The 26,538-nt window shown below is 40.1% G+C and overlaps 1 protein-coding gene across 1 annotated transcript in view; it reads left to right on the forward strand.

Moving 5' to 3' along the window:
- Nucleotides 1-398: 398 nt before the first annotated feature.
- Nucleotides 399-26,538, forward strand: part of LOC124122039 (proton myo-inositol cotransporter-like) — a 107,558-nt gene continuing 81,418 nt past the window's right edge. Inside the window, exon 1 of the mRNA XM_048396974.1 lies at nucleotides 399-910. Coding sequence (XP_048252931.1) covers nucleotides 466-910 — 445 coding nt within the window. The 5' untranslated portion in view covers nucleotides 399-465. The remainder of the gene's footprint in view (nucleotides 911-26,538) is intronic.

The following is a 26,538-nucleotide window of genomic DNA, read 5'->3' on the forward strand; positions in this document are numbered from 1 at the left end:
TGGTTAAAATCCTAGACCCCTTATATCATTTTATTTCGCAATTCCGTCAACACTGTTGCCCAAACTGAGAACTACAAAATCTTGTTACAGATGTCATTATTGATCAATATTGGCAGCGTTCATACATCCTTCTTCGTGGCTACATATTTTTTGGGCTTCAAAGTAATTGCACTTGCAAATATTTTAAATACTCAACGGAATTGCACCATTTAAACGTATTGTTAAGGGACTTGGCAGAGTCAGAGCTGTTGTCATTCGAGTAGAAGCAGCGTTATAACGGGGAACTGTTGATCGATGTGCTTAAAACGCTCCGCGCCTGTTGAACACCATCAGAATTACCTCCCTTGTTGCCAATATCTCTACGGCACCAAGACTCGGCGTTCAGTCAGTATCTCCGCTTGGAGCGGGAAGGGGCGGACAGGGCATTGATCCGCGAGCTGTCACAGTCTCCACGCGACTCTCATCATGGCCAAGGTTAACAGTGGCAACACGGCCGAAAAGGCAAGACCCAACAAACTGTGCGAGGACTCCGATGAAGAAAAGTTAAATTTGAAGATAGATAGTCTTCAAACTAAGAAAACTACCCCGCCTTTCATATACATTCTGACGTTTTTCGCCGCTCTTGGAGGATTTCTGTTCGGATATGACACCGGCGTGATCTCGGGGGCTATGATTTTACTACGAAATGCTTTCAACCTTTCGTCCGTTTGGCAAGAGTTGATAGTAAGCGTGACCATAGGTGCTGCTGCAATATTTGCCCTCGTTGGGGGATTCCTCAACGACAGACTTGGGCGAAGACCTGTCATCATGATCGCAAGTCTCATCTTTACCCTTGGGTCTATTTGTATGGGAATCGCCAAGGATAAGTTTGCGCTTCTCTCTGGAAGGATTGTCGTCGGTGCCGGAATAGGTAGGTAATAAGTTGACTATAACATGTTTCGGGTGTTTAACATCAACACGCCTCAACGCAGAGCACAGTATTGTTGATATGAATGTATCCCCTGGTGTATAAATGTTGTAATTAAAGATTTTGTCTCCAAATAGTTGACAGTCGACCTTGATGGATATAAGCAGACGACATTTCTACTTTCGCTTCAGACACCCTACGACCGCGAGTTCCCAGGGTGACCATGAAGTTAGACCCAAGCGTATTATAGAGCTATTATACGTTTCCTTGTCGAGTTAATAACTCCACAGTGATCGTACACAATATCTTCCCGCTAATGAGTTGAGTTTATGAATGGACCTTCGCTTCATTGATCAGTGACAGGATTACGCCATAACGCACAAAAGCTTAGCTCCAATGATTTTTTCCTTTCCATTTTTGAGCTCTAATTGGTGGTCCACTTGAAGACCATTGAGTGAGAGGTATCAATTATTGGACGTTTTCATTGCGTATCGATCCTCCGTATCTGATATTGGTGGACGATCCATCCAGACAGATATTAACGGGGTCTTATTAAGACACGTGGAATTTGCACGCACTTCTGCTGACTTGTCTGCTAAGCTCTCTGCAGGGTGAGGCATATTGGAGAGTAAGGGTGGGTTGAGTGGGATATTAGTACTTTCTCAGATGATATGGAGACTTTGCAGACAACTGGCAAGGGACTGCATTTGATCTGTTTCAGCTTTATTACCCCCTGGCGTTGCCTCCAATGAATTCCACCACAAAGCCAAAAGCCATTATTTGGCTTGTTTGATGAACCACTTCAGATGACATGTACTTTTATTTTCATAGTCAGATAATAATGAAAAAGAAGTGTAGTTGGTCACGAAGAGAAATTTAATGGATGCAGGCAGTTGACTGTAATGTTGCTGCTGCAAAATTATGTTTTTATGTTGTCACATATTACTTCATGCTTGGAGCTTCAAAGATGAAATTGGGAAGATTATTTCAATTCATTTTTTAGTACAATACAATTTCTATTTTTAATAAACGATTTTGAATGCCCTTTGAAACATTCCAGCACAGGCAGTTACATCATTTTCAAAGACAAGCAACAACTGAATTATTAAAGACTGTTCTGATGGGAAATTTGATGTAACTGAGCTTGTGTTTTTCTGTATTGCCCATTGGGAATGTCAGGCTTGTATTTGATCTGCGGACTGCCTATGTGGTCTAGTGGATAGTGCAACTGCCCGGAGAGCAGAAAGTCGGTGGTTCGATCCTTGGCTGCATCATACCAAAAGATGTTCGATCCTTGGCTGCATCATACCAAAAGATGTTAAAAGATGGTACACTGCCTATGTGGTCTAGTGGATAGAGCAACTGCCCGGAGAGCAGGAAGTCGGTGGTTCGATCCTTGGCTGCATCATACCAAAAGATGTTCGATCCTTGGCTGCATCATACCAAAAGATGTTCGATCCTTGGCTGCATCATACTAAAAGATGTTTGATCCTTGGCTGCATCATACCAAAAGATGTTAAAAGATGGTACACTGCCTATGTGGTCTAGTGGATAGAGCAACTGCCCGGAGAGCAGAAAGTCGGTGGTTCGATCCTTGGCTGCATCATACCAAAAGATGTTCGATCCATGGCTGCATCATACCAAAAGATGTTCGATCCTTGGCTGCATCATACCAAAAGATGTTTGATCCTTGGCTGCCTCATACCAAAAGATGTTCGATCCTTGGCTGCATCATACCAAAAGATGTTCGATCCTTGCCTGCATCATACCAAAAGATGTTCGATCCTTGTCTGCATCATACCAAAAGATGTTCGATCCTTGCCTGCATCATACCAAAAGATGTTCGATCCTTGGCTGCATCATACCAAAAGATGTTCGATCCTTGGCTGCATCATACCAAAAGATGTTCGATCCTTGGCTGCATCATACCAAAAGATGTTAAAAGATGGTACACTGCCTATGTGGTCTAGTGGATAGAGCAACTGCCCGGAGAGCAGAAAGTCGGTGGTTCGATCCCTGGCTGCATCATACCAAAAGATGTTAAAAGATGGTACACATTGTTTCCCTTTCTGGCACTCAGCATTAATGTGATTAAACATGGACTGGTCAGCTCTGGCTGTGGCATGGTATCTCAGTGGGCTGGCTGGCACTATAATACAGAGTGTCAGAGTCTAGGGACAAGTGAGAGGCTGACATTGGTCCTTGGTCTTTAATTATACCCAGGGCATCTTCTCTGGGTTTGAACGAAGTGGTAACCATCTATGAGCATCACATTGGTCTGTCACGTCAAAGATTCAGGTTCAATTCCCCACATGGGTACAGTGTGGCATATACCACTCACTCACTCACTCACTCACTCACTCTATCACTCACTCACACACTATCACTCACTCACTCACTCTATCACTCACTTACTCACTCATATTGAGCTGAGACCCAGCAGTAGAGAAATACTTTTAACAGCAGCAACTTTACACACACTCACTGTCAAACTCTATGACAAATCTCTTTAATCGACACATGCAGTAAAGTATTTACATGTGTTTTAAGTAATATACCTGAAAGTTTCGTAAATTTGTTTAACAAAAACCTTGAATGTCAAGCTGGATTTCATACTGGCTATTCTAGAACTGATAATATTTTTACACTACAATCACTAATTCGGAAATATTTATCCAAATCCAGGGTTAGATTTTATTGTATATTCATACTTTTTCATAAAGCTTTTGATTTTATCAAAAGACATCTTTCATGGTATGTGATAGCTCAACAAGATATTGAAAACAAAGTACTGAATATAATTTGTGATATGTATTCCAAGACAACAGCAGCTGTTAAAATATCAAATGATAGCATTTCCAAATATTTTGATTGTTTAAGTGGGGCGGTCGGGTAGCCTAGTGGTTTGAGCGTTCGCTCGTCACGCCGAAGACCCGGGTTCGATTCCCAACATGGGTACAATGTGTGAAGCCCATTTCAGGTGTCCCCTGCCGTGATATTGCTGGAATATTGCTAAAAGCGGCGTAAAACCATACTCACTCACTCACTGATTGTTTAAGTGGTGTTTGTCAAGGTTGTATTCTAAGTCTCCTTTTATTTAGTATGTTTATGAACCAACTTGAAGATGAATTACAGCAGCATGGCAGGAGCAGTATTATGGTATCCTCCCATCAGTCATACAGACCATTTGTCATACAGCTTATAACAACATAGGATATGCATGACTGACCACTAATCCCCTGCCTTCTACCTATCAATATGGACTGTTCCACACAGATCGTTAACTCATAACTGTGTTTATGTTTAGGTTTGAATTATAGGGAACACCAGGATTATAATTATGAATGATCTTGTGCTAATTCATTTGCAGATTGTAGGAAAACAAATTGTAGAGCAGAAAAGTAATTAATAAATTAGTATGGTTTATTCAACATAATATTATAAATATCAACCATGTTTAACAAGAATTAATAACATAATTCAAACTTCAAAGGATCATAATGGCGGATAATGGCTATCCAAGCTCTGAAACAATCCTCACAAAATCACCAACAGTAGTGCACTTGCCGGAGCAAGATTTAATCACACAACGCCAGTGTTGTGCTGTCTGTCATTCTTGTGCATTCTTGTTGATCAAGTATCCTTCAAAGAGAACCTGCTGGGTACTGCGGGCTGATGTAAAGTATTCTACAAGTCGGAAATACCAATTTGTTTCTTTGAGAATTTCAACAATGAGTTAAAGACTGATGTGTTCAATCACTGATTTCAAAGTAAATGAGCATTCAAATTTGGATTTTTATTCTACTATAAAGTCAACTTTTGCAATTGACACACATATGCTTCATGTACACCAAAGAGACCAAAGAAGATCATTACGAAGAATTGGAGAATTACAAATAATAAAAGATGTAGGTAGGCGGGAGGGTGTTGCTAGAAACCTTACATTTTGTCCTTTTTGTAAAAATATTATAGAGGATGAGTTGCATTTTATGTTCGTATGGCCAATTTGTGATATTTTAAGACACACATATTCTACTACTAATCTACAAAATGAATATTCTTTCAGAACTTTACTGCAAAGTTCTAACATTGAAACCTTGTCATTATGCACTAAATACATCAGAGATACCCTTACTTTCTTCATTGTTGTAATTCTAACTGTACTTAACTGCACTGTTTACCTCTTGTTATTGTACCACCACTTTGGCCACAATACATGTATCAATACTGTACTCGGACCTGTGGCCTTTATACTGAAATAGACTTACCGTATTCGACGTAATAAGCACCCAGGGGGCTCTCAAAATTAGAAATAGGGGGCTCTTATTAGAATATATTTTGGTGGGAGAAAAAACAGTTGAAAGGTCGTAAATTTCGTGATTTATGCTGACAGCCTGAAATGATACAAAAGAAAACTCTATATATTTTCCAGGATTTAATTGCCCATAATTAAGGGTGCATATAATACACGCGTGCGTATTATACACGAATAAATGAGTCTTGTGTACACTGATCAGTCGGAAGGGGTGCTGATTGGGATTGCTCACTCACCAATATATTAGCCAGTATAGCCATGGGTGCTTATTAGAGCAGGACGAATATTACATCGAATACGGTATCCTAACTTATCCCTCTGACAATAGGACACAGCAGCACAGTTACATTTGGCAGCTTTAGTGGAACTCCCTGGAATATATTTTCATTACATCTTGACATTTCAGGGACAGTATTGGTGAGATTAAATTGCTATTTTGGGCAGAAATGCTGTGAACATTGTAATTAGCTTTTAAACAAAGAAAGAGATACAGGTTTCATGAAATGATTAACAAGAATATATTATTTTGTTCTTGTGTCACCTTGGGTGAGATATTTAATGAATACTAAATTTGGGTGTTAATTAAAAGAAAGAACTAAAAGAAATGTCACACATGTGACATGGGAGGTAACATTAATATTGAGACTTCATTTTCTCAAACTGTTACTGTAAAAGATAGAGCCACAATGAACATAGACCCGTGTAGATCCGGGTAGAATTGGCCTTCAGCAAACCTTGCTTGTCCCTCTGAAGATCCGGGATAGAACAGATCTTCAGCAAACCTTCCTTGTCCCTCTGAAGATCCGGGGTAGAACAGATCTTCAGGAACCCTTGCTTGTCCCTCTGAAGATCCGGGGTAGAACAGATCTTCAGCAAGCCTTGCTTGTCCCTCTGAAGATCCGGGGTAGAACAGATCTTCAGCAACCCTTCCTTGTCCCTCTGAAGATCCGGGGTAGAACAGATCTTCAGCAACCCTTCCTTGTCCCTCTGAAGATCCGGGGTAGAACAGATCTTCAGGAACCCTTGCTTGTCGCTCTGAAGATCCGGGATAGAACAGATCTTCAGCAAGCCTTGCTTGTGCCTCTGAAGATCCGGGGTAGAACAGATCTTCAGCAACCCTTGCGTGTCCCTCTGAAGATCCAGGATAGAACAGATCTTCAGCAAGCCTTGCTTGTCCCCCTGAAGATCCGGGGTAGAACAGATCTTCAGCAAACCTTGCTTGTCCCTCTGAAGATCCGGGGAAGATAGGTCTTCAGGAACCCTTGTTTGCCATAAAAGGCAACTATGCTTGAAGTAACAGGCGACTATGTTTGTCGTAAACGGCGACTAACAGGATTGGGTGGTCAGAATCGGGATCGGGTGGTTGATGCATGTCATCGTATCGCAACTGCGTGGATTGATGCTCATGATGTTAATAACTGTATTGTCTGGTCCAGACTCGATTACTTACAGACTGCCATCATGCAGCTGGAATATTGCTGAGTGCACGATAAACAACAAACGAACAAACAAACAATGAAAATACACAGCATTACTTTGCACTACCAGCAGCTCTGCTGAGTGGTCTGGAGACTCTGAGAAAAGACATGTGTACATGAATTGATTTCATATAGAGCTATTATTTATGATTAGGCACATGTCATTGTGTGAAGATAAACTATGTCCTCTCTTGTAACATAATTGTCTTCACATTAGTTGGTCAGTGTTATTGATTACGGTCGGTCAATAGAACATGCCAAAGTGCATGTCAAATTGACATTAGTGTTAAGAATGTATTTTCCTCTCCCCTATTAGAGAGAGATAATTCACTGTTAGCCGTGTTGGGATGGAGCCTTCTCCAATGTTGGGAGGTTTTCTTGAGATTAATCATCTCTAATCTGAAAGAAACGGGAGGTGATTGGAGACGGTTGGGGGAAACATCATTTCCTGACATTTGTTCTTATAATGATTCAATTCTAAATGATATATTTTGATTTGCATATAGAAATTGTGAAAATGCAGAAACCCCTTTAGTTGTGAAGGGCCTGGAGGTTTTGTAAGTTAATTGCTGATACCAAGTCAAGCATGTGTGAATGAAATAAAACAGTTGTTGAAGGAATTGGAAAAATGGTATTGCTGTCAAAAATAGGATTTAATATAAACCAGAGGATAAAAATTGCTTCCTGAGAACAGTTTTCTCAATTATGTCAACTTGAATGTTCAGCCCGTGTTCACGGTGACCTGGAAGTGACATTTTGAAAAGCTGATAAACGACATTAAGAAACTAGGATTGACACAACCAACTGGAAAACAAATTGAATTCAGGAAATTATTAGAACTAAACAAGTTTCTATTATTTATGTTGATAATGAATTGACAGAAATGTAATAGTACCAAGTGACCCTAATAAAGTCTGCTGTGTACAACCCTACAGGATGTATAGAAGCAAGAGTGAGTGTGTGAGTTGCGTTTAGTGCTAATTTGAACCGTATTTTAGTTATATCCCATCATGTCAGCCCAACGTTTACAACTTTTTTTAATCTCTTGAACACAGGTGTGGTGCTGACAAACCTAGAAACATAATCAGGGGAACGTAGATCTGAACCCACTTAAATCGGTTTCTGTCACGCCTAAGGGAGGCAACTCAGCAACATGATGAGGAGGGGACCTATGCCTGGTATTTGGTCAGTTTTGTATGGGTGATGATGGCACAGTATGAACACTTTCATTAAGAAATAAACGAGTGGGAGTTGTTTATCGTACAATGAAACACTGCAGGGAGAATTAACCATGAGGGGCACAGAGATGATGTCATTATAGAATGAAATGTTATATCATGAAATAAACCATGCTTCGTTCTTCATTGTTCTTTGCAATTTATCACATAGCTATCTTATATTTGGAAGGGGCACGGGTGGCCCAATCGTCTAGGGCGCCGCGATTCGCTGTGCAGAGTTGCGTCCCTTGGGCACGCCGGAAACCTATGATTGTGGGTTCGAATCCCGGTTCGCCCCGATTATGTTTCTAGGTTTGTCAGCACCATTCCAGTGCTTGTGGGTTTCACTGAAGTGGTAAACGTCTGAGACCTGCATTACTTCGGGCTTTCCTCCCACATTAAGCTGACACGCCGTGATATAACTGCAAAACTGTTAAAAGCGGCGTTAAACCAAACTCACTCACTCACTCTTATATTTGGTACTAACCACCTTCACGGTGAAGTGGACAGAGTATCTGCCCTGAGAGCAGAACATGTACATCCACAAACAAATATTAATGTTCTTGATAAACTTTAAAACAGTTTCCAAAGGGAACAGTGTTTAAGAACATGAACATCTCACCAAAATACTGTTCAATATACTGGGAACAGTGTTTGAGAACATGAACATCTCACCAAAATACTGTTCAATATACTGGGAACAGTGTTTAAGAACATGAACATCTCATCAAAATGCTGTTCAATATGCTCGGAACAGTGTTTAAGAACATGAACATCTCACCAAAATACTGTTCAATATACTGGGAACAGTGTTTAAGACATGAACATCTCATCAAAATGCTGTTCAATATGCTCGGAACAGTGTTTAAGAACATGAACATCTCACCAAAATGCTGTTCAATATGCTCGGAACAGTGTTTAAGAACATGAACATCTCACCAAAATACATCCTTTCCCAGTAAGGAATTTTTAACAAGCTGATTTGCTCAGCTGTACATTCCTGGTTCTTGTTCTAAGGTAGAAATTTAACTGTGCCAATTACAGCCTGGGCATCAGCTAGCCGTCACAAATCCTGCTTGGAGTTCTGGGGAGAGATTTTCCAATGACATATTGGAAAAGTACCTCTTCAGTTCAATAAATGCATTCCACTTGACTTATAAATAACATATTCTTTCTTCTAGTTATGGATAATCCATACACGAACTCTCTGTTGTCTTCAGTAAACATCTTGAAGGAATATTTGACAAATTACATGATGTTTAATAAGTTCGACTGCCTTCTGTGAAATGGATAGGAAGTACCGGTATCTCTGTCAGGGAAAAATTCTAATGGATGTTGGTGATGAATATATGTAGTATGTTAAGAATGTTTAGACATTTTTCATATGTACTTGTACAGCACAGAGATCACAAATCAGGTGAAGTTGAGCAACGTTGGTTGCGGAGAGTCCTTGGATGGGTGCCATGTTTGACAGTTTGGGTCCTGAGCAGCGTTGGTTGCGGAAAGTCCTTGGATGAGTGCCATGTTTGGCAGTTTGGGTCCTGAGCATCGTTGGTTGCGGAAAGTCCTTGGATGAGTGCCATGTTTGGCAGTTTGGGTCCTGAGCATCGTTGGTTGCGGAGAGTCCTTGGATGGGTGCCATGTTTGGCAGTTTGGGTTCTGAGTAGCGTTGGTTGCGGAGAGTCCTTGGATGGGTGCCATGTTTGGCAGTTTGGCTCTTGAGTTTCTCAGGCTTCGGTCCTGCCTCACACTGAAGCATATGCAGCAGATGTGGTGACTTCTTGGGCAGGTGACTTTGTTTGAAATATGGCTCTGTTCACGCAGTTTGGGTCCGGAGTTTTTAGAGGTTCGGTCCTGGCCCACACTGAAGCATATGCAGCGCATGTGGTGACTTCTTGGGCAGGTGACTTTGTTTGAAATATGGCTCTGTTCACGCAGTTTGGGTCCGGAGTTTTTAGAGGTTCGGTCCTGGCCCACACTGAAGCATATGCAGCGCATGTGGTGACTTCTTGGGCAGGTGACTTTGTTTGAAATATGGCTCTGTTCACGCAGTTTGGGTCCGGAGTTTTTAGAGGTTCGGTCCTGGCCCACACTGAAGCATATGCAGCACATGTGGTGACTTCTTGGGCAGGTGACTTTGTTTGAAATATGGCTCTGTTCACTCAGCAGTGAATGTGTACACAGAAGGATGAGATGGTAATGTGGCTGTGGAAATTACGATTTTTTTACTGATAAAATTAGGCTTGGACCTTTAATTCATTTGTCTGTCCATCCCTGTGAACCGGCAAAATATAACACCTAATAAATCTTTGTTATGGAACAAAACATCAGTGATAAATCAATAGTCTCGAACCAAAGTGAAATATTCTGGGCGGAAAGAGAAAATTCTGACTGAACTTTGTATGAATGACATGTCAATCTCACTTGGTTACTTCAGAGATGACGTGATTGAATTGTCAGCCATAAATGTACACAGCATTGTTGATGATGTTGAAAGAATTTACTTGTTTAAAGTTGGGACTGACAAAAAATGGGGAGGACGGGTAATTTTTAGAGTTGCCAGTCTACTGGGACTGGCAGTTGTAAAAGCCAGCGGGAACACTGTGTAAACCTGCTAGCACCTCACAGGCAGCTTGGATTGTATACTACCCAGGGAGCTGAGAATGAAAATTATTATAAAGACCGCCTCCGTGGTCTAGTGGTTAAGAGCATCCGCCCAGAGAGCGGAAGGTCCGGGGTTTGATGCCTGTTTTTTCCTGACCTTGGGTATTGATACCCTGGCACTCAGAAACAACAAGATATTTAATATGTCCACAATAAAGAAATAGTGGTTTTATGTTTTTGCATTTGGAACTCCCCGATGTTATTCATTAAAAATCAGATATGCTGGTTTGAATGTTTTCCCTACTCATACTGAGAGTTTAGAATCATCTACTCTGATTGGCTGATAAATAAGTTCACTTGACTCTACTTCCTATGGAGGCGTCCTCATGGTGATATTCACGCAGAGAGGTATTGTATTGGAGTTACAGATCTGACTTCAATGAGATTGCTACACACCCCACCCACACACTATCAGCTAGGCCAGCTACCGTGTTCAACATAATAAGCGCCCCGCTCTAATAAGCGCCCACGGCGATATTTGCTAATATATTGGCACGTGAACAATCCCAATTAGCACCCCTTCCAATTGATCAATGTACACAAGACTTATTTATTCACGTATAATACGCACTCCTGTGTTATATGCACCATTAATTATGGGCAATTAAATTCTGGAAAAATATATCTGCCGTACATAAACATTTCAGGCTGTCGGCATAAACCACGAAATTTATCTTTCAACTCTGTTTTTTTTCACCAAAATAATATTTTAATAAGAGCCCCCTATTATTATGTCCAATACGGTAACTTGTTTATGTCCTGATTATTGACTTAAAGAATAAGTGCCACTTAGTTTACAATATGTTGGGTATTTCTTGTATTTTCATCTGAAATATTGAACCAGAGTTTTATGTTTTGTATACTTGATCAGAAATTCTTTGTAAGTTAAGAACCTCAAATGGGCTATAGATTGACAATCAGAGACACATTATTTTTCAAGAGCTAGTGTTGCAATGTTTTCAAAGCTTAATAATCTTCCTCAAGTTTTAAACTTTTTTGAAACCTATTACCAAGAACAAATTAGGTCTCTTGATGGCGAGGAGTATCATGATTCAAGAGCTTTGCCATCCCCCACACTAACACCCCCGCACCTCCCACATCAATGCCCCCCCCCCCCCACCCCCCCCCTCATCCACTTCCAACATCCCAACACCCCATCACTCCACACACACCAACACCCACCCATTCACCCCCGCACCAACACCCCCTCACCCCCCACACAGCAACGCCTCCTCATCCGTCACACCAACCCCCCCACATCGTACACATATACACACACACCACGTGGACGTTGCCGCCAGTACCTCCTCGGTGAACATCACCTTCATCACATGTATAGCTAATACTTCCGTCAATGTTGACTCTCTGCGCAGAGAATCATTCACTTCTGTGTGCTCATGTCAACAACCATCAGTCTCTCCTGAAATTGTACCATCCGTCTCATGCCCTCCTATGTGGCAAAGAAAGTATGTTTGAACCGGTCAGTCCTGTTCAGGTATTGATCCCCATTGATTGCAACATCACATGACGCGCTCCCAGTATTGATGGAATTTTCCAATCAACAGGACGAGATTAAAATGTCTCCACATTTTTCCATTTCCCAACCTTGTCTGACTCCCATTGTGAAATGCCCATCTCTGCCACCAAATTACATATTTCCTCTCAACAATACTGGTTATGTTCTTTGGATGAATACTTTTATTATCCATAGGGTAATTTCGTAACGAACTGATGGTGATTATGTGTTTATTAATAGTAATTATTCATTAGGGAAATAGAACATAACAGCTGGTTTTATTTTTTCGATAACACAGTGGTCACCCACAGCATGAGAGACATTGGGTTACGGACTATGAGACCCATGATTGATGATTTTGCATGGTAACTGGCTGGATGATAAATCTGTTTTTGCCGATATAGTCATGCTCGATCTGAATGCAAAATGCCTTGCTCGTGTAGCCTATTACTTGCAGTAATTTGAATAATAAAAAAGAGAATTTATACAGAATCTGTGTCAGAATTTTGTTGAGAGGAATAGAGGTTAATCAGCCTCCAGTTCACGAACCTCCACGTACTTGTGATACAGTCACATCTAGACCCTCAGGGGATGGAGTTTGGGAAAATATAATAAGGCCAGGCGAAGACATATTTTTGTTTCATGGAAGAGCCAAACCAAAGTTTGCCATAAAATAATGTAACAGTCTTATGGAAAATATTCTTTTCAACATATTTTTGCTTAAAACTATGTTAGTGCCGAGGCACAGTTGAAATAATTTGTTCCTGAACGGCACACTTAGAAATCAGTTTTAACAACATTACCTTGTGACAACTGTTTGTTATATAAAACTACATAAAGTGACAAACACATGGCAAATGATGCAGATATGAACATGCTTGATGCTAAACTTTCAAAATTATAACTGTTTTATTATCTTGCCTTGATGAAATGATCTATTATGCATCAAAACTATTCTACTAGTTGGCACACTTTAAAATGCCCTGTCGACTAACATTTATTCCCAGAAATAAAGTTATCTTATTTTAAAATATATATACAAAATATGAAATCAAATCCAAATGGAGCCCAGAACAATGCTTAATAGAGCTAAGGCAATCTAGACTTGCCAAATCATTCTAGACTTGAGTTGGATTCATTTATTAAATGTTTTCTCAAGGGTCTGGGAGACAGACTAAGTGCTCTGTGGCACAATTGATAAAAAATATATATTTCTGTCGCTGAAATATATATTGGGTTACTATTTGTATTTAGTAGGGGTCAATTTTCATGATATAACCAGATAAATTTGCTCCAGTAAGACTACAGAACTCATAAGATGTATGACGTGTGCTGGAAATGAAACAGCCTCATGGTTGAATGAATAGGGACCCTTGGGGATGCTTTGTAATAACATTTGGCCAAGCGAGGGAGAAAAGAAAGATATGCAATGTTTTAGAGGACAATGAAATGAATGGAGTCATTTTGCCGTTATCATAACAAATAGTTTTGGTCTGATGAATAAGTACTTTGAGAGACTTGTCAAGGAGTTGGCTTTCAGATTCAAGAGCAATGAACTGGGGAACTTGAGCCAGTTGTATTGATTTGGTTGAAAAGTTGTTATTTACATTTCATCAATAAATGTAACATGCCCAGTATAAACAATGACATTTACATGTTCGGAGCTCCTGAAGGTGTGTGTCAATGGTTTATGAATCATTTTCAACATTAAGCTTGAGACAAGTTCGCCTCACTTTCATCCTTAACACACATGTTTCTCTGTATCGCTGTGTTGGAAATACCTGCCTGCTCCACCATCAATCAGATTAAAATCATATCTTTGTTCTCGCTATCGCTAAACAAAGATCTGAGGACATCCCATTATAATTAAGGGTCATGTCAGAACGACCTTTCATTCAACCAATCAGAGCGTCGCTTACCAGATCATGAAAGTGACAGTCGGAATGTGTTTTCTAATTATGCAACCACAAAATATTTAGCACGGGGTATTCCAAACGACAGTTACGGGTTTAATGATTATATCCATACAATCTACGCCCTCTATAAGCCATTCCAGAGTGTTCTTATCAGTTTTAATTTTTTTAATTGAGAATACGTCAAAATATGTTTAGAAGCGTAGTCGCCAGTTTGAAAATAGTGTCGTAAAGCTCGAGAAAGCTTCCTTCTGATTGGCTAATGTCGATTTCTTGTCAGTCATTTCATTGGTCGGTCAAAATTCGCGAAAGGTTGTTCTGACGTGACCCTAAATGGGATGTCCTCAGATCTTTGTTTAGCCGTAGCGAAAACTAAGATCTGATTTTAATGAGATTGGCCCGGCCATCCGAGAGAGGCTGTTTTCCTTTTGGAGAATGTACGCCTGATGTTCGTGTTGATTTTTTAAACCGAGGGATTTATCTAGGATTCCAAACTAAGATCCCAAAGCAGGCAAACTGGGAAAAGATGGTGATATTGTAAGTCCATGAAATTGTATATGTAAAAATATGAATAAACATTTGTTTAAAATCTGGACTGACAACTTTCTAACCGGGATGGTAACTTTTGTGAGTCCGGTTTCCTGGCTAGTGTTTTGTGTGAATATTCAACACTGCATGTTGTGGCGCAAAGTTTGGCAGTGCACCAGCCCTTAATCACATAAACACCTTGCCCCATTATGAACGACTGATATCTGAATACACTGGCAACATCTCAAGCCAATAAAACGCACACTTTTTTTTAATACGAAGCCCCAAGCCTACAGCAATATCCCATACATAATTGGTTTTCCAACATGCTCAGTTTCAAAATAGCTTTCTGTTTAATAATTGATGTGGTGACATTTAGATCAAACGTTTCAATAGCATATGTTGAGACAAAGTATTAATCGTTCAGTTCGGGAGTTGTTGTTTTTTCACTCTCATACTGGACTTTAATGGACAGGCAATGTTAGTTATCGACTATTAAACATAATTGGGTTGAGTGTAGGGAATGTATTTCATTATTGGTTTAACATGCACTGATACACAACTTGTATCATTTAAAGGGGACTGTGTTCTACTTTCTGGTGCTAGTTTGCAAACAAGGTGTAGTGGGAGGAATAACCTACTTGGCAATAGATAGTATACTCTTGAGAGTTGAATGTGATCCTAAATTGACAAACGTTACGAAATATTACTAAGATGAACCTGTTCGCCGAAATGCTGCATACTCATGTCGATTACACAACTAGCATACCTGTATCAAATACATCACCATCGAATTACCACTTCTTATTTGTTTCTTTTTTGGCCACCCTTGGACACAGGCCCTGCAGTTTAAGTTCCATGTGTGAAAATGAGACTTTGACTTTATGTAATTAGAGTAATCATTGATTCTAAGATAATCAAAAATTTATAAAATTCATTGTATTGAGTAAGCTGTACTTGAGGGTTATATGGGGTGGGTAGCCAAGTGGTGAGATGTTCGCTAATTACCCCGGAGGCCCAGGTTTGATTCCCCACATGAGTACAATGTGTGGAGCCTATTTCTGGTGTCCTTCGCCATAATATTGCTGGAATATTGCTAAATGTGAAGTAAAAACTCACTTACCAAACCAAACTCACCAACCCATGCTTGCCGTAAAAGGCGACTATGTTTGTCATAAGAGGCAACTATGCTTGTCGTAAGAGGCGACTAACAGGATCAGGTGGTCAGGCTCACAGACTTGGTTGATGCATGTCATTGATCCCAACCGCGTTGATTGATGCTCATGATATCAATCACTGGATTGTCTGGTCCAGACACGATTATTCACAGACCGCCGTCAAGTAGCTGGAATATTGCCGAGTGCAGCGTCAAACAACAAACCAACAACAACAAACAACTCAGACACTCACTCACTCACGCACTCACACACTCACTCACTCACTCATGGACTCACTCACGCACTCACTCACTGAAATACTTGAACCTGCCAATTAGCCTGAGACTAGTCTCCCTTTAGCCACTGGTGCTTTTAGTCACTTTGCCACTTTGAACAGTATTCAAGTTATATCACAGCCTGTCAGCTTTATGTGGTTGGAAAGCCTGATGCAGGCCTTAAACACTTACAACTTTGGTGAAACCCACAAGTATGGCCATAGTGTTAACCAACCTTGTAACGTAAGCAGGTGAATTTTCAGTATATCTATTGGCATTTCAGTTTTTGGGGTATATTTTCTCTGAAGATTATACATGTATGTCACACATAAGTAATTATCATACATCCATGTCAGAATGATGAGATCTGATTAGTCCACATGATCTTGATAAAATACTGTGTGACCCGCCTTGGAAGGGAATAAATTTCTCAGTGGGGTAATAAATCTCTTATACCCCGCCATGAGCAAATCAGGCTGCATGTGCATTTCTGAAAGACAGAATAAATCCCTTATACCCTCCTTCAAAGCAAAATGCACACTTTTTCCTCGTCAATGGAAGTCATGTGACATAGTGCAAGATAACCTCAGCTCATTGGTCCACCATTCCACCGGTACTATTCTATCGGGAATACCTGGAACACAAAGTGTATATAAGGAGCTCGCCTACCTGCTTACAAACAGTCTGAAGAGAGCCCCTAAGCTCAAAACTAGTCACTCGAGATTACGCTTGGGTCTTAGCCCAAACCCTCTACTTATCTGACCTCAGCTCAATCGAACAGCTGTTTCCTATCAATTTTGAATTTGTTTGAATTCTTTTATAATATCATCCTAAAACATGTCGGTAAGATAAATTTGTACAGCAGGATCACTCGGTGTACATGGGGTTTTATGCGTCCCTCATTAGGTTTTAGAAGCCCATGTAACCCTTGTGATACTGCTACAACTTATGGTGTAACTGCAGTCTAGTATAAACAAGGGGCATGGGCGGTCCAGTTGTCTAAGGCGCTGACATTCACTGTGCAGAGTTGCATCCCATGGACAGCCAGAAAGCTATGATTGTGGGTTCGAATCTCGGTTTGCCCCATTATGTTTCTAGGTTTGTCAGCACAATACCCATGCTCCTCAAAGAACTGGAATACTGTTAATGCAGCATGAAACTCAACTCACTCACTCCTTCACTTGAACAAGAATACTTCACATCATAAAATGATGAATAGCAGTAAACAGAAGATGCTTTATGACATTTAGTGCTTACATTGCAACAAAACAATCTTTTCTAGACTGTCTGGGATTTACCACCAGATTTTATCTTTTTATGTTTTCAGAAATGGGTGACAAGGACATTAATTGAGATTGAAGTGTTTCATCTTGTAATACCATTACGACCTAATGGGGATAAAGTGACCTCAAAGTTGTCCCCAACTAATACGGTTATCTGGAACCGTTGCGTACAGCTGTAATCCATGTCTCATCCTTCTGAGACCGGAAGAAATCTTCAAAATGTCCTAATGGATGAGAATCCCTTGTATTGATTGGGAGAACGTCGGTATTCCCATGATCACATCCAATGTAGACAAGCCACAGAGCTGCATCACAAATCTTCAGGCACTTTTGAAACAAAATTATCATGGCACATCACACGTCGTAATGAAGTATGTGGGACCCCTTGACATTCTAGCTTATTCATAAGTCCTCCAATTAGCTGAATAGGAAAAGAGAATATTCGTCAACAGCTTCCATATGTTACAGGTGCTGACATAAATGGCCAGTTTTCAGAAAGTGTTTATTATAATCCTTTTGAGGTGAATCATAATATTATTGACCATTTCAGTTGAGAGAGGGTATCAAGTCAAATCTTATAGCGCTATTGAATGTATCAAAATATTGATTTTGGTAGTTTCTTTATTGAAAAAAAGAAATCAAAGATCAGCAGAGCTCCAGATAAGCTTTTGGTGTTGTGGGTATTTTTACCCATGCATTTTAAAATCATTGGGTATGAGTAATTCTATCTGGGTATTCAAGTTTCTGTTACCCACTAGTTTTTACACATGTGGGTATTTAAGTTAAATATTTAAAAACACTATTCATCTAGTCCCTGCAAACTGGCGTTGTGTGGGTTCGAGAGCTTTATAGGACTCAAAAATACCACGATTCTTCCACAAGAAAGTGTGATGGCAAATGATCATGATGTAACTGTCATCGTGGAGTTTGGCAAGGTTGACGGAATGCCCGTTTATAATTTCAAAATAAGTTGCTGATTTGCTAATCGAATACGCAGGATTACTTCACAATATTTTGATGATACGCACAAGTTTTATTTTTGTAGCGTATCTGTAATGTTCGTTGCGTATTTGATACGCTTGGATTTTATTGTCTAGTCCAGACTCGAAGTATTTACAGACCACCGTGATATAGCTGGAATATTACTGAGTGTGGCGTTAAACAACAAACAAACAAGCTGGAAATTAAGCCCAAATAGATTCATGCATTCGTGGCTATATCCCCCGCCCCTGTTGCAGAATTTATGACATAATTGAATCTAAACAAACCCTAAACTTTTTTAACCGAGATGGAACTTGTCATGGAAATTGTAAAAAAAAGAAGAGTTTGGAACCTAAGTCCATCTTGTTGCTATGGAAACGTAAAAAATAAAAAATTCTAAAAATTCTAAATAGCAAAAGGCACCAGTTCAGCATGTATATGACAAACCTGCAAAGTTTCATGAAAAAATATTGAACGGTTTATGAGTTATGCTCCGGAAACGAACCCTACCCTCACAGAACCTAAGTCCATTTTTTTGCCAAGGAAACGTAAAAAATAAAAATTTCTAAAATTTCTAAATAGCAAAAGGCACCAGTTCAGCATGTACTTGACAGACCTGCAAAGTTTGATGAAAAAATATTGAACGGCTTCTGGCTTATGCTCGGGAAACGAAACGTGACAGACGGACGGACAGACGGAGCCCGTTTCTAAATCCCCTGCAAACTTTGTTGGGCGGGGGATAATAAGAAGTGTTAGTTTGACGTAGGGAGCACAGGGTTGACATTCTTTGCCGACGCCATATTGCACAGTTCTGACACAAACTGCCAATCAAATGTTGACTGTTGTTCAAGCTGGTCTTCTTCAATTGTCATAACTCAATTGGTTTGCGATGCTCTGACAATATCGTACAATTATGTTATTGATTCATTCAAATTTATTCTCAGCCATTGAAGACATTAAAGATTTTATACAATACAACAATAAAGAGAGGCGAAATTGTGATCTTTTTACATCAAGATATGCAAATATGAAGGACAAAGAGGGGGTGAAAGTACAGTAAAATACGGTTATTTGAACTCATTGGGACCACAAATTTTAGTTTGTTATAACCATAGTACGTTATCAGCATTCATATAACGTATATACGGCAAATGGCTGGGATAAAGAAATAAGTTTGTTGTATCCATCAGTTTGTTATAAGCGTGTTCGTTATAAACATAGTTTACTGTATTCATGTTGCATAAAACATTGGCCAAGAAAGCCCAAAAACAAGAAATGAGTTTACAAATTTAATGAACGAGTAACTTAAAAACAAGACCTGATTCATGAACCTCCACCTTGAACCTCAATCCAATCAATCAGTTTCTTATTTATTGAAGAGTAAAATCTTGTCTGTTCGTCTGATGCCTAGGCAAGGTTTACGTGGTCTGAGGTTCCAACGTAATAGGTTTATAGGCCTGTTATATCATAATATCCTTCTGCAATGAAAATTTAATCTAATGTAAGTAAATCCCATGCCCAAAATAAAATCAAATCACAAAATCAATTCTGTATTTATCCAAATCAGATGGATAAAGCTGCATAAATACCAACAAATATGACCATGGTAAAGAGAATGGATTTTTCTATGTGAAATGAGAACTAATATCCCCTGTGGAGACACACTTGGTCCGTGAGTGTCCTACAGTCTACTTGAAAGTATGATTGTCTAGCAGTATTAGCTTGCTTCAGTGGCTGGGTGATCAACTTGTATCCTCAAGACACTAGGTTAGGATGGCTACTGCACAAATGTCCTCCTTGTTGAAAGAGGGTTTCTGCTCTAGTGCAGATGTTCTCATTTCAAGGTCATCTGGTCGTTTGTTCTGTTCGGCCCTGTTTCACAAAGCGACCTTGGTGTTACTACTGTCATGAGACGACATACACACGTGAGAGTTTTGATATTCGTGGCTGTAGATTCACATTTTGAAACAGACTCTGATAAGTTTGACAGACTGAAGTTCCCCTAGCCATACCAGGATCAGCTGGTCATAAGTTCAAATCCAAGATTTTCCTTGATTATAATTTAGTGGTAAATGGCTATGGCCCTTGCTGTGCCATTTTGGATTTTCTTGACATTAATCTGACTTGCAGTGATAAATTTAGTAGCTGTAAACCCAACTCACTCACTAGCTTTAGTAGACGATGTATCTGAAATACTCATAGCTCTGTGCAGAAAGGTGAGTTCTTTTTATGCAACTTTCTCAGCTGTTTCTTGTGTAAGGCTGTTGTACAGCTTTTATTAGATTTACTCCTAAATGTACACAGATGCATAGAACACTTTGTAAAATGATTATTTTTTAGTAATTGGATGACGATCAAAATATTAATTAATTCTGTCCAAACATAAATGTTTGTGATATCTTACATACAATTCAAATAAAACCTACACTTCCTGTATATACCCTCCAGTTAACATGTCTTCAGATAATGAAGACTGGATGGCAGCAGTGAATGGCTTCTGAACAGCATTCGATCATGTTCACCAGGCCAACGATCTGTTGAACATAACGACGAGATGATAATGGGTCTTGTATTTCCATTCATCACGACACTTAAACATTGAAGTTGTAACCATGTAGAACCTCAGGCAATGGAAACCTTATCCTAACTCTTTATTCCCCCAAGTTTCAAATAACATTTATCAGATGTTTTGCCAAATTGTTATGATGAAGACAAATGTAGGGGAAGGTGATGAATCGAAAAATCAAAAAGAGTCAGAAGCGTGACAGAAGTTATTTTGAATTTATGACAAAGCTAGATCTTGCAAGCCACAACCAGCCACAGTGAGTGAGTGAGTGACTATGGTTTCAGCAATATTCCAGCAATATCACGGTAGGGAACACAGAAATTGGCCTCACACATTGTTCCCATATGGGGAATCGAACCTGGATCTTCAGTGTGTCGAGCAAGCACTTTAACCAATAGGCTACCCCGACACCCAAAAAACAATGAGATGCTAGTTTCAACTTGTGACTCTACCCACAACTTGTGAATGAGTGAATTTGGTTTAATGCCACTTCAAAAAACATTTCAGTCACGGCTTGTCAGCTTGATGTGATGCAGGTCTTAGATGTTTACTACTCTTGTGAATACCAGAGATTTAGCTGAGATTTCTTAAGATTGTGTAAAGGGGTTTGTTGCTTTGATATAACTGAAATACAATTCAAAGGCACAAAATGGTAATACCAAACTTGCTTACCGGTACTCTAAACCTGAAGTAACCATTACCATACATTTCAGAAGTCTCTTGGCAAAGTATATAATTCTTTAACAAGCTGGTTAACATACTAAACATTTGCTGCAGACAACCAGCCTTTGAGCAGGTTTAGATAAATCACCGGTACTGGTCCAGTTCAGGGCAGCAACATACGGGTCTGTTTACTCGCCATGGATTGTGTCGGAGTGGAACATCTCGAGCAGGCTAAGTGTGGTTGTCTAGCCAGACCAGACAGCATGTCATGGTGATGGACAATCCACAGTCAAGGCTAATTACCAGGAGCCAGAGAGGAGGTCAGCATGATTTGGTGTCCTACACGTTATGTTTGATGATGGATTAATTTAACAAGAGCAGTAGGTCATTTACTGTGATTGCAATAGTTCAGAGCATTGTAGATGTTTCATATGATGATGATCAGAGACAATGAGCTGTCTTGGTCCAGAGCTGAGTCTGTGTCATGATCTGAAGTTTTACATAAGAGCGACGAAACCGGGTTCCGTATTCATAAGAAATCTTTGCCATGTTATGTTTGATGATGGACGGAGAGAACAGAAAGGTGAAGGTGACAATGTTGTTGTTTGTGTGAGTGCAACTAGTACAGCAGGACATGCTTACCCTTTTTGCGAACACCCGGTGTCATCACTGATTTTCAGTGATCCATTCATTTTCATCATTATTTTCCCTTTTAGTGAGTTAGTGAGTGAGTATGGTTTTACGCCGCTATTAGCAATATTCCAGCAATATCACGGCGGGGGACACCAGAAATGGGCTTCACACAATGTACCCATGTCGGGAATCGAACCCGGGTCTTCGGCGTGACGAGCGAACGCTTTAACCACTAGGCTACCCGACCGCCCCATTTTCCCTTTTAAGCCCCATGGGATCTTTTTCTGCAAATAATTGAGACTGATTATTCTCTGGCACACAAAGATTCCTTGTATGTGGGAAAGACCTAACATGGGCTCAAGGATATATTTCCAGTTTCCATAAGGGGCGGTCAGGTTGCTACTGGTTAAAGCGTTCTCTCGTCACGTCGAAGACCAAGATTCAATTCCTGACATGGGTATCCACCCCCCCTTCACAAGGTATTGCTGGAATATTGCTAAAAGCTGCGTGAAACTCACTCCAGTTTCCATAGCTTATGTGAAAGCTGGGTTTGATATGTATGTATATCTTCAAGCACATCTGAAGGCAATTTACAATGAGTTTGTTTGTTTGTTGTTTAACGCTGCACTCAGCAATATGACGGCAGTCTGTAAATAATCTAGTCTTGACCAGACAATCCAGTGATTGACATCCTGCGCATCGATCCACGTAATTGGGATACGATGACATGCATCAACCAAGTCAGCGAGTCTGACCACCCGATCCCGTTAGTCCCCTCTTGCGACAAGCATAGTTGCCTTTTACGGTAAGCATGGGTTGCTGAAGACCTATTCTACCCTGGATCTTCATGGGTCTATACAATGAGAAATCAGTGATTACATCTATCATCAAGGAATAGAGGAACTATGCACGCCCAAGTGGAAGTGGGCTGTGCTCAGCTACAATCAATAGACAACTCAGGACAGCTTTATTGGGACATGTGCAAGCTTCAGCAACACAGAACATTGTATTGCTTTGTCTTGCATTGTTTTGGATGCTGAAAAACAATGGTCCACAATAATGTCTCTATTCCTGTAGTGATAAGAAGATATGTTTAACATCATACACGTTACCGTGGTTACACTGATGCAGTTCAGGGCATCCTTGCACACAGTGGGATACCGTGACCTTCAATGACCTTTTCATCCTGCTTTCATTGTGACCTTGAACTAATGATTTATGCTTTGTCAGTATGCCCCCCTTGGATTCCTGGACAGAATATGCCCCTCTGTGCTTGTGATTAGTCAAGTCATGAGGATCTGCTGGTTACGTTGTGTGACCTGGCTAAGTGTGTCATTGTTTATCAGTGGTGTGTATGGTTGCTGATTCTATCGACCACTGGTTCTCCTGTACCTGGTTATTTACAGACTGCCATGATATAGTTGACAAATTGCTGAGAGTAACGTAAAAGAACACTCACTTCACAAACTCTTTGTTGCCTAATAAGAATCTCCCATGCTGTGATATTGCTGGAATATTGCTAGGTGGCAGAGAACTGTACTCACTCATTCACTCAATATGCTGTGGTCAACAGGTTTAGTGAAATGTAGTCATTGGTTGGACACGATCTACTATTCTTCAGGTACTGGTATATAAATCCCATGCCGGTCTGGGCGATTCCACAAAGCCATATTACCTGTGATGGATGTAACTCTCATACTTTAACACAGACTCAACAGTTTTAGTGGAATGTAGTCATGGGTTGAACATGATCTTCCATTCTTCAGGTGACGGTATATAAATCCCATGCCGGTCTGGGCCATTCCACAAAGCCATGTTAGCTGTGATGGATGTAACTCTCATACTTTAACACAGACTCAACAGTTGAAGTGGAATGTAGTCATGGGTTGAACATGATCTTCCATTCTTCAGGTGACGGTATATAAATCCCATGCCGGTCTGGGCCATTCCACAAAGCCATGTTACCTGTGTTAAGTGTAACTCTCACAACACATGTGTCACGGAGCCCTGTCTCTGTCATTCTGCTCAGTAATCTGCGTACTGCTACTGTTGTTTTCTAATTAGAATAGGCCTAATGAAGATAATCGAGGCATGAACATTGCTGTGTGGAGCTTGGCCTGGATGCATTCATTTGACAAAGTGTTGCTAATTTGAATGACATGCTGCCAAATATAGCATCGCAATCCAATACTTCATAGCTTGCAATTTGGCAGATGCTTTCAGAGTTATATATTTCTCAACTTCAGCAGATGTCTTTCAGGTGAACTATTGCCTTGCCTTTGCATGTGTTTTTGATAGGTGCCACCAGTGGGGTATAATAAGGATACCTTATCGTGAACACCTGGTATAATCACAAATTGATTCTTAAACACATGCTTGCGATATAGACTGAATTATACATTGGATTCTGCTTTTAGCAGAGATTTTTTATTAGTATGGAATGGGTTTTATCACTTATATTTTTCTGAAAGAGAAATAATGAAACAGATGTATGTATTGGTCTAATATATATCTATATTTATTTTAATAAAAATATTTCCCTTCCAAGAATATCATCCCTTGTTAATCCTGTAAAGTGGGGAAAGAGATGATGGTATTTTTACCTGTATGCAGCTTACAAACCCAAAATACCTGAGTTGAAAAAAGTGAAAATAATAAAAAAAATGTTTCAAACTTTGATTCTCATATCATGCATATGGTATTATCAAGGCGACCTGAGGGTAGAGATTTTGAAGGTGAGTGAGTGAATTTCACAATGAATCTACTAATGAGGTTATGACACGTAGCTTATCACTGTTTGACCAGACACAAAAGGTCATCAAGAGTATGGTTTCAGAAAATGTACCCACCCCCCATCAAACCCACGTCTTCGTAACAACACTTTAACGACTAGATTCCCCAAATTACCATCCCGCTCTGGCAATGGACTGTGGAAACACCCTGTAATATGAGTGGTCCTTGAGGAATGCTAATTAAAGGTCATTGTGGAGCACGATGCTCAGCAGATAAGTACAACTCCAAAGAACATTCTCTATTTATCGATGTACATTTTGTAGCAGGTGATTAGTACCCATAAATCATTAGGTGATCTTAAACGTAAACATGTAGATGTCGGGAGCAAGAAACATATTGATTTTTTTATTGCGCCATGTTTTTAGCTGCCTAAATAACATAGTTATTGCACACATGGCAAACTGTTTCATATAAGAAACTGATTCGTGAGGATTCCGCAAAAGAACATAGGTCTGCAGCAAACTATGCTAGTTGGAAGTGGCGACTAAATGGATTCGGTGGTCAGGCTAAGTGACTTGTCATTGTATCTCAATTGCGTGGATCGATGCTCATGGTAGCAATAACTGGATTGTCAGTTCCAGACTTGATTAGTTACCAGGGTTCAGACAACTGTCATTTTGCTGGAATATTGCTGAGTGTGATGTTAAACAACAAACAAGCATATTCAACTATGTGATGTAGCTAGGAATGGGGAATTTGTCCATGTGGAATGGTACCGTAGAATGTCGAACAGATTGCGAACATTGCCCTGGTCGCTATGCATGAAATGTTGCATTTAGTTGACGAATAGTGAAGTTGGGCAACCTTTTTTGATTACTGAGATCATGGACAAAACTGCTATATTTTATTCACTGGACATGAAACAAACCGACACAAACTAGTAGGGCTGGTATGAGTCCAAATTTACTACCCTGGTACCCGCCCCACTATTACCCGCTGTTAGTCTCAAGAGATAGGTACAAAATGTCCGATTGGGAAACTTTTGACCGTATTCCTGTCAAAATGTATTTAGATACTTGTATAAACCGACCTTGTCATGCAAACACTGAATTTGACTGAAGCTTTATCTTTCTGGAAACATATATGACTCCATAATTGCAGCCTAGTTCGGCAAGGGTGGAAACTGGACTTTTATAGTCAGTTAACTCCCTTGCCTTGGGAAGATGCAGTATGGGAGTTCTGTTCATTTAAGTACTAAGATCCCTCTATACAATGGCACCCAGGAAGCCATCTGGTAATGCTCAATGATGACCTTTAATATTCCTGATCTCCGATGTTCTAGAGGCACTACTATGAGGTCATGCCGTAGAGACCAACACTATTCATTCTTACTGCTATCACTATCAAGACTTCGGTAATTAACGTAATCCAATTCCTTGCTTGGCTAAACTGCCTCGCAGGAGACAGATTGTGATTGGCCAATACATCAGCTGGGATGCACGTGGGAATATGTAGATATCTACGTAACATTTACCAGGAACCCAAGACAGACATCAGAGAGTCCAGGTCATTAATTAGTTTAACGTGAGATGTAAATACCCTTACGTTTCAAGAATGTCCGTCTGCAGAATGTCACTAATACCCCAGGGCTAGTTTAGGACACACTTGACCAGTGAAGGAGGCAGTGATGGACAACAGTGGGATGGTTT

This window comes from Haliotis rufescens, unplaced genomic scaffold (genome assembly GCF_023055435.1).
Source record: "Haliotis rufescens isolate VD_foot unplaced genomic scaffold, xgHalRufe1.0.p SCAF_16, whole genome shotgun sequence".
NCBI classification, from domain to species: domain Eukaryota; kingdom Metazoa; phylum Mollusca; class Gastropoda; order Lepetellida; family Haliotidae; genus Haliotis; species Haliotis rufescens.